This window comes from Leopardus geoffroyi, chromosome C3 (genome assembly GCF_018350155.1).
Source record: "Leopardus geoffroyi isolate Oge1 chromosome C3, O.geoffroyi_Oge1_pat1.0, whole genome shotgun sequence".
Taxonomy (NCBI): domain Eukaryota; kingdom Metazoa; phylum Chordata; class Mammalia; order Carnivora; family Felidae; genus Leopardus; species Leopardus geoffroyi.
This window is the reverse complement of record NC_059338.1, coordinates 136,372,349-136,385,796: the sequence shown is the minus strand read 5'-3', so window position 1 is coordinate 136,385,796 and position 13,448 is coordinate 136,372,349. Positions and strand designations below refer to the sequence as shown.

Sequence of the window (13,448 nt, the reverse complement as noted above, 5' to 3'; positions counted from 1 at the left end):
CCATGTATTTGTGTTCTTTCCAGATTTTTTTCTTGTGGTTGATTTCTAGTTTCAAAGCATTGTGGTTGGAAAAGATGGATGATATGACCTCAGTCTTTTTGAATTTGTTGTCTTATTTTGTTGCCTAATATGTGATCTATTCTGGAGAATGTTCGCTGTGCACTTGAAATGAATGTGTATTCTGCTATTTTAGGATGGAACGTTCTGAATATATCTGTTGATCCATCTGTTTAAATGTGCCTATGAAGCCACTGTTTTCTTGTTGATTTTCTGTCTGGGTGATCTACCTATTGTTGTAAGTTCATGTTAAAGTCCCCTACTATTAGTAGTATTACTGTCAATACTACTAATAATACTATAATTTTGTTAATAACTGCTTTATGTATTTGGGTCCTCCTATGGTGGGTACAGAAATATTTACAATTGTTATACCTTCTGTTGAATTATTCCCTTTATGATTATGTAGTGTCCTTCTTTGTCTCTTGTTACAGTCTTTGTTTTTCAAAGACTGTTTTGTCCCATATAAGTATCATTACTCCATCTTTCTTTTTCACTTCTATTTGCATGATAAATGTTGTTTAGTCCATTCACTTTCAATCTGCATGGGTCTTTAGGTCTGAAATGAGTCTCTTGTAGGCAGCATATGTTGTGTGCTTTTTTATCCATTTGGTCACCTGTGTCTTTTGAATTCGAATGTTTAGTACATTTACATTCAAAGTAATTATTGATAGGTATGGACTTGTTGCCATTTTGTAACTTGTGTTATGGTTATTTTTATAGTTCTTTGTTCCTTTTCTTGCTCTCTTTTGTGATTTGACAGCTGTTTTCTTGTGATATGTTTGGATTCCTTTCTCTTTATTTCCTGTGTATCTATTACTGGTTTTGATGTGTGATTACCATTAGGTGTATATATATCTTGCATATATAGCAGTCTATATGAAGTTAATGGTCACTGAAGTTTGGACCCATTATAAAAGCACTAAATTTTTACTTCCCCCTCCCCGATGTTTTACGTATATGGTGTCATACTTTATATCCTTCTGTTTTGTGAATTCCATGACTGAGTTTTATGGATATATTTGATTTTACTGCTTTTGTATTTTAACCTCCATATTGGTTTTATAAGGATTTATTCTGTCTTACTATGTTTATATACCTGTGAAATGTTTTCCTTTCCTACTTTCCTTTTTAATTTTTTTAAGTTTATTTATTTATTTTGAGAAAGAGAGTATGCCTGTGCCAGTGGGAGAGGGGCAGAGAGAGAGAATCCCAAGCCCCATGAGGGGCTCAATCTCATAAACCTGGAGCTCATGACCTGAGCCGAGATCAAGGGTTGGATGCTTAACTGACTGAGCCACCCAGGCACCCCTTAAAATTTTCTTTGAATGTTTATTTATTTATATATTTTATTTATTTATTTCTAATGTTTGTTTAGTTTTGAGAGTACAAGCCTGGGAGGGGCAGATGGAGAGGGACAGAGGGTCTGAAGCAGGCTCTAAACGAACTGTGTGATCATGACCTGAGCAGATGTCAGAGGCTTAACTGACTGAGCCACCCATGCACCCCTTTTAAATTTTAATTTGAGCACATGCAAGTGTGGGGAGGGACCGAGGGGAAGAGAGAGAATCTCAAGCAGGGTGCATGCTTAGCACGGACCCTGAAGTTGGGCTTGATACCACGACTCTGGGATCATGACCTGAACCCAAATCAAGAGTCAGACACTCAACCGACACATTCACCCAGGTGCTCCCCTTTCTTACTTTTCCTGCTGTGGTCTTTCCTTTCCACTTTAAGATTTCTTATCAGGCTGGTTTAGTGGTAGTGAATTCCTTTAAATTTTGCTTGTCTGGAAAACTCTTTATCTTTCCTTCCATTCTGAATGATAGCCTTGCTGGATAGAGTATTCTTAGTTGCAGGTTTTTTTCCTTTCAGGAATGAGGCTTGGTCTTAAGAAGTTAAATTTATGATTCACGTGAATCTGTGAGATAAATACTGTTGTTATGGTAATTTTCTAAAAGTAAGCTAAGGCATGGGAAAGTTAAGTAATGAGACTAAGGTTATAGAGTTGGTAGAAGTAGGCTTTGATTCCTGACATCCTGACTCTAGGCCTGTTCTCGTAACCATACTAGTTTGCCTTCTTTCCATAAGAGCTGCTGTGGTCAAGGAGTTGTGTCAAGGACTTTACATGTTATTATCTCACTTAATCATAATACCCCTATTAAGTAGGTGGAATATTTTTGTTTTACAAAATAAACGTCAAGAAGGTGAAACCCAAAGGGGTTAAGTAATTCGTCCAGCTATACATAGTGATAGATTCAGAATTGCCATCACCATATGTCCAGCTCCAAAGTCTATGGTTTTAACCACTGTCCACTTAGGACTACCTTACAGTGTTTGAAAATGGTTATTATATAGCTTTAAATACAGCATTATTGTAATTTTTAATATTAAATAGTACATAAATCATGATCTTTAAGTCTTAGTTCAAATATCATGCTCATTGAGGTCTTTTAGTTCCTCCTGCATCATTATGGCTCTTCATACTATGCTCTATTTTTATTTTTCCTTAACCTTTACCAGTTACTCTTTGTATATTACATAGTCTAATGATTTATTATGTCTGTTGTTTGTCCCCTGAATAGTTTGAGCTCCATGATGGCTGAGATTCTCCTATGTTTTTTTCATTCATGTTTCCAGTACCTGGGACACTATGTAGCAGGAACTCAGTGACTATTAGTTGATGAATGAATTCTAAGATTTAATTAGAATTTATCACAGTGTTAATATTTTTGGTTAATTTCTCAAATCTCACACTTAAATTTGTTCATGATGTATTGTATAGTTTTTCAAGTCATTTAGTTAGAGTATTGGGATACATTGTGTATTTTGTGGATTTTCCTATACTTTTGTAAATATTGTGTCTCTTTCAGGGAAAGGCATCAGAGAAGCTTTCTGAAAACAGTAAAATATTAATTTCCATGGCCAAAGAAAACATACCACCAAATAGTCAACAGACCAGGAGTTCCTTAGGTACGTCATTAGGTGTACTAAATTGATTTTAAAGTATTATTAGCATGCTGTTGTGAAAGAGCTTTGTCTTGTCAGAAAAAAAGATTTCTTTAGAATCCCAGTAACTGTTTCCTTTCTGGAACCTTACATATGACTGTACTGTCTACAAATGAAATATAATACATCCTGAGAACCATCTGCCCATTTTAAATTATATTCCCTTATAATTTACAAAATCATAGCAGTAAATATATATATAACATAACTAAAAATTAATTGAAAAACTTGAATGGAATTTGTGTCTGTGTGAGAGGGAAATGTGTTAATTGAATAAAAATGGTGGACTTTTATTTAAAAAATCAAAGGGATGCTTAGAGGATACAAAATGTAATTTGGTGAATGATCATTTTAATTATTGGTTACCCTATTACAATTGGGCAGAAGTTAATATGTTGCAACTATACTAAGTCTTTGATTATGGTTTGTTATGAAAATATTTAGAAATTTTTTATTGAAGTATAAATAACATAGTGTTCTATTAATTTCAGGTATGCAATATATTGATTCAACAATTTTGTACATTACTCACCATGATAAGTATAGTCACCATATGACATTATTGTAGTATTACTGACTATTCCCCATACTGTATTTTTCATCTTTGTGACTTAGTTTTGACTGGAAATTTGGGTTTTTATCTATTTTACCCATCACCCTCATCCATCTCACCAGTTTATTTGCTGTGTTTAAGAGTCTTTTTTTCTTCTGTTTGTTTGTTTTGTTTTTTAGATTCACATGTAAGTGAAATCATATGGTATTTTTCTCTGACTTATTTCACTTAGCACAATACTCTCTAGGTCCATCCATGTTGCAAATGGCAAGATCTTATTTATTTATTTGTTTTCAAATTTTTTTTAACGTTTATATATTTTTGAGAGAGAGAGAGAGAAACAGAGGGTGAGTGGGGGAGGGGCAGAAAGGGAGGGAGAAATAGAATCTGAAGCAGGCTCCAGGTTCTGAGCTGTCAGCACAGAGCCCGACGTGGGGCTTGAACCCACAAACTGTGAGATTGTGACCTGAGCTAAAGTCCGGAGCTTAACCCTCTGAGCCACCCAGGTGCCCCACAAGATCTTATTTTTTATGACTGAATAATATTCCATTCCATATATATATAACCGTATCTTCTTTATACATTGATGGACACTGGGTTGCTTCCGTATCTTGTTATTGTAAATAATACTGAAATAAGTTCAGGGGTGATATATCTTTTCAAATTGGTGTTTTTGTTTTGTTTGTTAAATAACCAGTGATGAAATTACTGGATCATATGTTATATTTAGTTTTAATTTTGGGGGTAATCTCCATACTGATTTATACAGTGGTTACACCAATTTACATTCCCACAAACAGTTCATGAGCGTTCCTTTTTCTCCACATGCTCACCAACACTTGTTGTTTATTGTGTTTATTTTGATTGTAGTTATTCTGACAGGTGTAAGGTTTTGATTTGCATTTCCCTGTGTATTAGTGATGTTGAGCATCTTTTCATCTGTCTGTTAGTCACCTTTATGTCTTCTTTGGAAAAATGTTCATGTCTTCTCATTTTTTTAACCAGATTATTTGTTCTTTTGGTGTTGTGTAAGGTCTTTATATATTTCAGAAACTAAGTCTCTTACTGGGTGAATCATTTATAAATGTCTTCTATTCAGTGGGTTGTCTTGTTGTTTTGATGGTTTCCTTTGCTGTGCAAGACGTTTTTTTTTTAGGGTATTCCCAGTATTTTAGTTTTGCTCTTGTTTTTTTGCCTCAGGAAGCATATATAGAAAAATGATCATAAGACCAGTGTCAGAGAGATTGTTGCCTATGTTTTCTTCTAGGACTTTTATGGTTTTAGGTCTCACCTTTAGGTCTTAATCCATTTTGAGTTTATTTTTGTGTATAGTGTAAGAAAGTCATCCACTTTCATTCTTTTGCATTTAGCTGTCCTATATTCCCAACACTATTTATTGAAGAGATTATCTGTTCCCTATTGTATATTTTTGACTCTTTTGTCATATATCTATATACATATTTTTAAGTATGTATGTACTCAGCATGGAGCCCAGTGTGGGGCTTGAACTCATGACCTTGAGATCAAGACCTGAGCTGAGACCAAGAGTTGGACACTCAACTGACTGAGCAACCCAGGCACCTCTCTTTTGTCATAAATTGACCATTTAAGTGTGGGCTTCCTTCTGGATGCTCTATTCTTCTGCATTTATCTATGTGTCTATTTTTGTACCAGTACCTTACAGCTTTGTAGTATATCTTGAAATCTGGGATTGTGATACCTTCAGCTTTGTTTTTCTTTCTCAAGTTTGCTTTGACTCTTCAGGATCATTTATTTTATTTTAAATACAAATGAGTTTATTTTTTCTGTTTCACTGTTTGTTTAAGTTCTACTTAATTAACATACAGTGCAATATTCATTTCAGGAATAGAATTCAGTACAACACCCAGTGCTCATCATAACAAGTGTCCTCCTGATAACCATCACCCATCTGGTCCATCCCTCACCCACCTCCCTCCATCAACCCTCAGTTTGTTCTCTATCTTTAAGAGTCTCCTGGGTGACTCAGTTTATTAACTGTCTGACTCTTGATTTTGGCTCACACCATGGTGTCACGTTTAGTGGGTTTGAGCCCCATGTGGGGTTCTGCACTGACAGTGTGGAGCCTGCTTGGGATTCTCTCTCTTTCTGCCTGCCATGCCTCCCCCCCTCCCCACCCCCCGAATAAATAGACTTAAAAAAATTTAAGAAAGAGTCTCTTACGATTTGTTTCCCTCCCTCCCTCCTTCTCTCTTTCTCTCTCTACCCCCCATATATTCATCTGTTTTGTTTCTTAAATTCCACATGAGTGAATTCATATGGTATTTGTCTTTCTCTGACTGACTTAGTTTGCTTATCTTAATATACTCCAGCTCCATCCATCTTGTTACAAATGGCAAGATTTCATTCTTTTTGATGGCTGAGCAATATTCCATTGTGTGTGTCTGTGTGTGTGTGTGTCTGTGTATACATACATCACAACTTCTTCATCTATTTAGCAGTTGATGGACCCTTGGGCTCTTTCCATTGTTTGGCTATTGTTGGTAATACTGCTATAAACATCGGAGTGCATGTACTGCTTTGAATCAATATTTTTGTATCCTGTGGGTAAATACCTAGTAGTACACTTGCTGGATTGCAAGGTAGTTCTATTTTTAACCTTATGAGGAACCTCCATACTGTTCTCCAGAGTAGCTGCACCAGTTTGCATTCCCACCAACAGTGCAAGAGGGTTCCCCTTTCTTCACATCCTTGCCAACACCTGTTGTGTCTTGTGTTTGTTTTTTTTCTTTTTAAATGTTTATTTAGTTTAGAGAGTGAGCGAGCAAGCAGGGGAGGTGCAGAGAGAGAGAGGGAGACAGGATCTCAGGCAAGCTCTGCGATGTCAACACAGAGCCCCACGTGGGGCCTGAACTCATGAACTGACATCATGACCTGAGTGCCAAAATCAAGAATTGGTCACTTAACTGACTGAGCCACCCAGGTACCCCTTGTGTTGTTAATTTTAGCCATTCTGACAGGTATGAGATGATATTTTATCATGGTTTTGATTTGTATTTCATGTTCAAGGTCTTTCTAAATTTAAGTACTGTATTATATTTTGGTTAAACTTGTTTATCTCCAAGGACCTCAATTTCCTTATCTTTAATATAAAAATGTTGGGTTGTCTTCTCACCCTAAAGTTTTATGAAGTGAAATTTTGATTATTGCAAAAAATAATTTTTTAAGCTTAATAGTAGATTTTCTTATACAGTAAGGTTAGACAGAATCACTGTGGCATTCTGGGTTACAACTTCCTTTGGATTGTACCTGTCCTGTCTTTGTGACCTGGCACAGGTTATTTAAGCTCTCTCTTGCCTTACCTTAGTAATTGGCATCTATTTTAAAAAGTTATTGTGGCAGGAAAAGCTGACTGGCACATAAGTGGTGCATGATAAACATTTACTTTGTGATCTCCTATTTTTTTAAGTGTAGGTTTTGAGAATTATATTAAGAATTGAAGAGTTATTTTTTATTACATGCACAAATGATTGAGAGTTCAGAGCACCTGGGTGGCTCAGTCGGTTGAGCGTCGGACTTCAGCTCAGGTCATGATCTCACAGTTTGTGGGTTTGAGCCCCACATCAGGCTCTGTGGTGACCGCTTGCTCAGAGCCTGGAGCCTGCTACAGATTCTGTGTCTTCTTCTCTCTCTGCCCCTCCCCTGCTCATGCTTTGTCTCACTCTGTTTCTCAAAAATAAATGTAAAAATAAAAATAAAAAAATAAAAAAACAAATGATTGAGACTTTAAAGTCTAATTTCAAGGGGCACCTGGGTGGTTCATTTGGTTAAGCATTCAGCTCTTGCTTTTGGCTCAGGTCATGATCTCGAGGTTCATGAGATTGAGCCCCTTGGTGGGCTTGGGTTCAGGCTCGGGCTCGGGCTCGAACTAGGCCTTGGTGCTGACAGCGTGGAGCCTGCTTGGGATGCTCTCTCACCCTCTCTGCCCCTCTCTAGCTGACGTTCTCTCTCAAACTTAAAATAGGAAAATAAAAAGGTCTAGTTTCAAGACCATAACTTCTGCCTATTCCTTAATTGATATTCCTTAGGCCTGTGTCCTATGCCTTCTTTTCATTTCATATACTCTCTGACTGACCTCATCCACTCAAAGATTTTACATGCTATCTGTCTGTTCATAACTGATAAGTATGTATTCCAATCCTGATTTTTTAAAATTGAACTCCAGACCCATATATCTAATTTCCTATTGGATATCTGTACTTGGATGTCATGGCCTCACAAGTAACATGTGCAAAATTACCTTGATTCTTCTCAAACTTTCTGGTACTCCAGTGAGATAGCTGGCTACCTCGTCATCCTTGACTTCTGTGTTCCCTTTGCCTCCCACAGCAAGTAATTACACAAGTCTGGTTGATTCTACTACCTAAATTTAAAAATAAATTTACCTTTCTCTAATCCCATAAACATTGTTTTATGTGGGCTTACGTTGTCTCTCATCAGATTTTTTTCTAGTGTTCTTTTTGGTTTCTGGTCTAACCTCCCCAGCCCCCCAACTAAGTCTCTGCACTGCCCTTTAATGTCCTTTCAAAAAACATCTAGAATCATGTTAGTCTTTGCATCAAACCCTTAATGTATTCTTGTTTCCTGTATAATTTTATCCTTTTATTCTTTTTCCCAGATTGTGTGGCTCTTCATGCTTTGTGTTTCTGTCACATTGGTTTTCCCCATAAAGTGTAATTTTGAACTTATTCAGCTCTCTTGTATTGCAGTGGTATGCCAGCTTGCCTGCCATTGTATATTTGCTACTTAGCACAGTGCCTGGCACTTCAGTGTTTAAGGAAAATATTTTAAAAAAATGTTTATTTTGAGAGAGAGAGAACATGTGCAGACATGGGGAGGGGCAGAGAGAGAGAGAGAGAGAGAGAGAGAGAGAAGGGGGGAGAGAGAGAATCCCAAGCAGGCTCTGTGCTGTCAGTGCCTAGGCTAAGCCTGAGTCCAGTGCGGGGCTTGATCTCATGAACCATGAGATCATGACCTGAGACTAAACCAAGAGTGGAAGCTTAATCAACTGAGCCACTTAGGCACCCCTTAAGATATTTTGAATAAATGAAGGTCCCCATTGCAAAAATAAACTATTCTGTTGGGTATGTAGAATTGAATTTTCATGGAATGTTTCTTTTTTTGCCAACTGAAACAATTATTATTTATTTATTTGAAAAATTTTTTTTAATGTTTATTTCTGAGACAGAGCATGAGTGGGGGAGGGGCAGAGAGAGAGGGAGACAAAGAATCAGAAGCAGGCTCCAGGCTCTGAGCTGTCAGCACAGAGCCCGACATGGGGCTCGAACTCACAAACCATGAGATCATGACCTGAGCTGAAGTCGGTCGCTCAACTGACTGAGCCACCGATGCGCCCCTGAAACAATTATTTTGATGCACATTGAATCTTATTAAAGAATAATATATAATTTGACTAATTTTATAGCTTATCAGCATTCAGTTACTGACTTCTTGCTTGAATAATTTTGGTCTTAAAAATTAGACCAAATGCACATGAAAAGATGTTCAACATCACTAGTCGTTAGGGAAATGCAAATTAAAACTACAAAGAGATCATGTCATGCTTGTTACATTGGCCGTCATCAAAAAGACAGAAATAAAAGGGGGCACATGGGTGGCTCAGTTGGTTAAGTGTCTGAATCTTGATTTTGGCTCAGGTCATGATCTCATGGTTTGTAGGATCGAGCCCTGTGGTGGGCTCTATGCTTGGGATTTTTTTCTCTCCCTCTCTCTCTGCCCCTTCCCTGCATGCATGCACTCTCTCTTTCTCAAAATAAAGAAATAAACTTAAGAAAATGATTTAAAAAAAAAAAGACTGAGTTAACAAATGCTGGCATGGAACCCTTGCACACTGTTGGTGGGTTGAAGACATTATGCTCAGTGAAGTAAGTCAGAGAAAGAAAAGATAATGTATGATCTCACATGTGGAATCTAAACAGAAAACAAAACCAAAATCAGAAAAAAAGATCAGACATGTGGTTTCCAGAGGTGAAGAAGGGTGGAGGTAGGATAGATTGTTGGAAGGTGGTCAAAAGGTACTTATAATGTATATAAGTACTAGGGAAATAATGTACAACATGATGATTTTAGCTAATATTGCTCTGTAATCTATAGGAAATATGTTGAAAGTAAGTCCTAAGAGTTCTCATCAAAAGGAATAAGCTTTTCTTTTTTTCTTGCCTTTTCATTTTATCTATACACGCAGATGGATGTTAGCAGAACCTATTGTGGTAATTATTCTATAATATATATAAATCAAATAATCAAGCTATATGCCTTAAACTTACACAGTGATATATGTCAATTATTTTTCAATAAAACTGGAAAGAACACCAAATATGTAGTTTTTCACAGTGGGAAAATGGAAAATAATTTGGCAATGGAGAGTTTTCTCACTTGGTCTCAGATAGGACTTATAACACAAACTGGTCTAAAAAAGGTCATATTTAGAAATTACGTATTCAGTGAAATATATTTGACACCATACTTTGAATAAGTAATTAAGCATAGTAGTTATCAGTAATATACTGGCAATATTCGTTCTAGCCAGTGAAAATCTACTGATAGCTCATAGTACAGCTATCATAAGCATTTTCTGATTTTTTGTAAATTCATTTGTGTTAGTGGTAATATTTATGGGTAATGCTTATCCACGTGGCTCATTCTTGCATTCTCATTGTATATCTCTCACAAAAGTATTTGAGAGGCATTACAGTGACTTCTAACACCAGCTACCCAGAGTTGGACCAAACTTCACAGATTAAGGGCACAGCCCTCCACAAGACTTCTCTTATTTTAGACATCAGCTGCTAGTATTGGGGTCCTCAAGCCATCCTCTATTCTGGCTATAAATATGGGGTTTCCATTACACTGTCAAATGTGATAAATCACTAAAATGACTTACAGAACTCAGGAAAGTGCTATACTTAATGATTACAGTTGTATTGTAGCATAATGCTACAAATCAGAACCAGCCAAAGGGGGCAGTGTGTAGCACGTGGTCTGGGAGGGTCCAAATGTAGCTTTTACCAGTTTCAGGGATTGTATCACCCCCCTGGCACATCACTACTGTTGTGCCACTCTCACCTGAGTTTCAGTGTCTGGAGTTTTTATTGATACTGCATTGCCTATGTGGCTCAGACTCCATACTCCCAACTTTCCCCAGAGATCTGGCTGATGTCAGATGGCTTAGAGGTCTAACCCTCTTAATCACATCTTTCTGATGTGGTCTTTCTGGTGTGACCAGCTCCCATCTATGTCATCTCTTCAGCTAAACTATAGAGGAGCTCACCGTGAGTTAGCCTATTAGTATAAACTATTGGATATGGGTTGCAGAACCTACCATGAATAACAAAAACACTCCCATCACTTGGAATATTCCAAGGATTTAGAAGTTACTTCCCAGGAACCAGAAATAAAGGCTAGCAAAATTCTTTATTCTATGTAGCATGTACATGGCTTACTCTATATAAGCTGATAAAATTATGTCCTTTGTAAGGACTTTGTTAGAATAACTCAGGTTTAGTGAAATATGAGAGTTAGCTGAAAACGATCTGTAAAAGCAAATTGTATTTTCTATCTTCCTACACCATTTCTAGGCATATTAATCATTTTATAATTAAAAGAAATTCAACTTTTACTAACTCATTATTTAGTAACTATTACTATTAAGAAATGCTTTCACTAACTTTTTAAAAAAATTTTTAAAATTTATTTTTGAGAGAGAGACAGAGTGTGAACAGGAGTGGGGCACAGAGAGAGAGAGAGGGAGACAGAATCTGAAGCAGGCTCAAGGCTCTCAGCTGCCAGCACACAGCCCAATGCAGGTCTCGAACTCACAAATTGTGAGATCGTGACCTGAGCTGAAGTCAGTTAACTTTTAAGTCATTAACTTTTTAAGTGTAGATCTATGTACTTCAGTTAAATTTCATCTTTCTCTTTTCTCTTTCTTAGAGAAGTTGAGTGTTTTACCTTAGGTTGAGCATTATTGCTTTGATTTTAATGCTTTATATCCTGGAAGACATTTTTAATAGTTGACATAATATAGCCAGTATTTTCAACATTGTTTTTTATATACATATTTCTGACCCAACATCCGTAGATAGATACTACATTGCTTTTGAAATGTATTATCTGGTTCAAATGGTGAATATAAAAAGCATTGCTTTATTTTGAGTTTTATAAAAAGAATTTTATATTAAGTAAAATTTGCATATGGCAAAATGATTTTAAAGAGTACAAAACAATATAACATGGAAATTGTGACCCTCCCAATCCTGTTGTCCAGTCTCTCTTGATAAGCAGTATCTTGTATATAATTTCATGATTAGACTGTATACGTGTGTATATAGCCCTTTCTTCTTTTCCATGTGGTAGCTTAGATCCTGTTCTCTTTTTGAAAATATTACCTTTGTGATTTATAGTATGGGGACATAGCCATAACCTTTCGAGATTAAAAAGCGATGGAATGCATCTATTTGACAGACCTGGAGCAGTTACTGTCTGCTGCTAAGGTTTTTATTGCAGATGCAAGAAAAAGTTGTCCTTACCTTTCTGTCTAATTGTGGCAGCTGTGATTGAATGGGGAAATATACGGGGAAACATGATAATACAGGGGGAAACATGGGGAGAGAATTTTTGCAGCTCAGAAATAACTTGTAAATAGTGAAGACCCTGTTATACTCTAAAAAGGAAACTGAAATTTGAGTTAAAAGGGGCAGCCTAGACTTGGGCATAAAACTGAATTAAACAGCCTTTATCTCTGGGTGAAAAGAAAGTTCATTGTATACCAAACTGGTACGTGTGGTGCATATAGAAGGTGTCATATAGCACTTATTATGTTATATTAAAACTGTATGCCTGCTTGTTTACTGTCTAGATGCTGTACCTTTGGGCAAAAACTTATGTATCTGTTTATCTCCCCAAGACCAGCAAACTATCTGGCACATGGGTGATGCTTAGTATGTTACATGAAAATTTACTGAGTATGTGTCTTGGAAGAGAGGTTGGCTTTTAAATGTAGCAATGTTGAAACTTTATTAAAAAAAACAAAATTCATAGAGGGAAGAAATCAATTGAGAAATTTAATATTTTCTGGCATGTGGGTGGTTTAGTTTGTTAAGCATCCACCTTTGGCTTAGATCATGATCTCATGGTTCATGAGTTCGAGCCCTGTGTTGGGCTCTGTGCAGATGGCTCAGAGCCTGGAACCTGCTTCGGATTCTGTCTCTCGCTCTCTCTCTGCCCTCCCCTGCTCATATACTGTTTCTTTCTATCTCTCTAAGTAAGTAAACAACAACAAAAAAATTTAATATTTTCAATAAGTTATTTGATAAAATTTCACTAATTAAAAGAAACATGAAAAACAAATTCCTATCAAATCTCATTAATTTGATAAGAATAAGATGTTAGATTAAGTTTAGATAAATTTTACTTCAAATCCAGCAATTAAAAAAAAAGTCACTGTATTTGTCAGGGTTTTTCAGAGAACCAATAGGGTGTGTGTGTGTGTGTGTGTGTAAGTAAGTAAATGTATATTTAAGGAATTGGCTTGTGATTATATGGAGGCTAGAAAGTCTAATATCTGCCAGGTAAGCCGCAAAACTCGTGACCCAGGGAAGAGGTGATGTTGCAGTTCTAAGTCTGAAGTTGTCTGTTGGCAGAATTCCTTCTCACTTGAGGAAGGTCAGTCTTTGTTAAGGCCTTCCACTGATTGGATGAGGCCCAGTCACATTATGGAGGGCAGATTGCTTTAGTCAAAGTCTACTAATTTAAATGTTTATCTCACCTG

At 36.6% G+C, this 13,448-nt stretch overlaps 1 protein-coding gene and 1 non-coding gene across 13 annotated transcripts in view; both read left to right on the top strand.

Annotated features, from left to right (window-relative positions):
• Nucleotides 1-13,448, top strand: part of CSPP1 (centrosome and spindle pole associated protein 1) — a 153,370-nt gene that overhangs the window by 15,239 nt on the left and 124,683 nt on the right. For 11 of the 12 annotated variants that reach the window (XR_006706600.1, XR_006706601.1, XM_045455016.1 and 8 more), the window contains exon 3: nt 2,931-3,030. Coding sequence is in view for 10 of the 12 variants with exons in the window: in XM_045455016.1 (XP_045310972.1) it covers nt 2,931-3,030 (100 nt within the window). In the remaining 2 variants the exon portion in view is untranslated. The remainder of the gene's footprint in view (nt 1-2,930; nt 3,031-13,448) is intronic. The other variant, XM_045455013.1, reaches the window with a different exon arrangement.
• LOC123587110 lies at nt 12,126-12,254 on the top strand. The gene has a single exon (XR_006707164.1). It is a non-coding gene; the product is annotated as a small nucleolar RNA SNORA31 (small nucleolar RNA).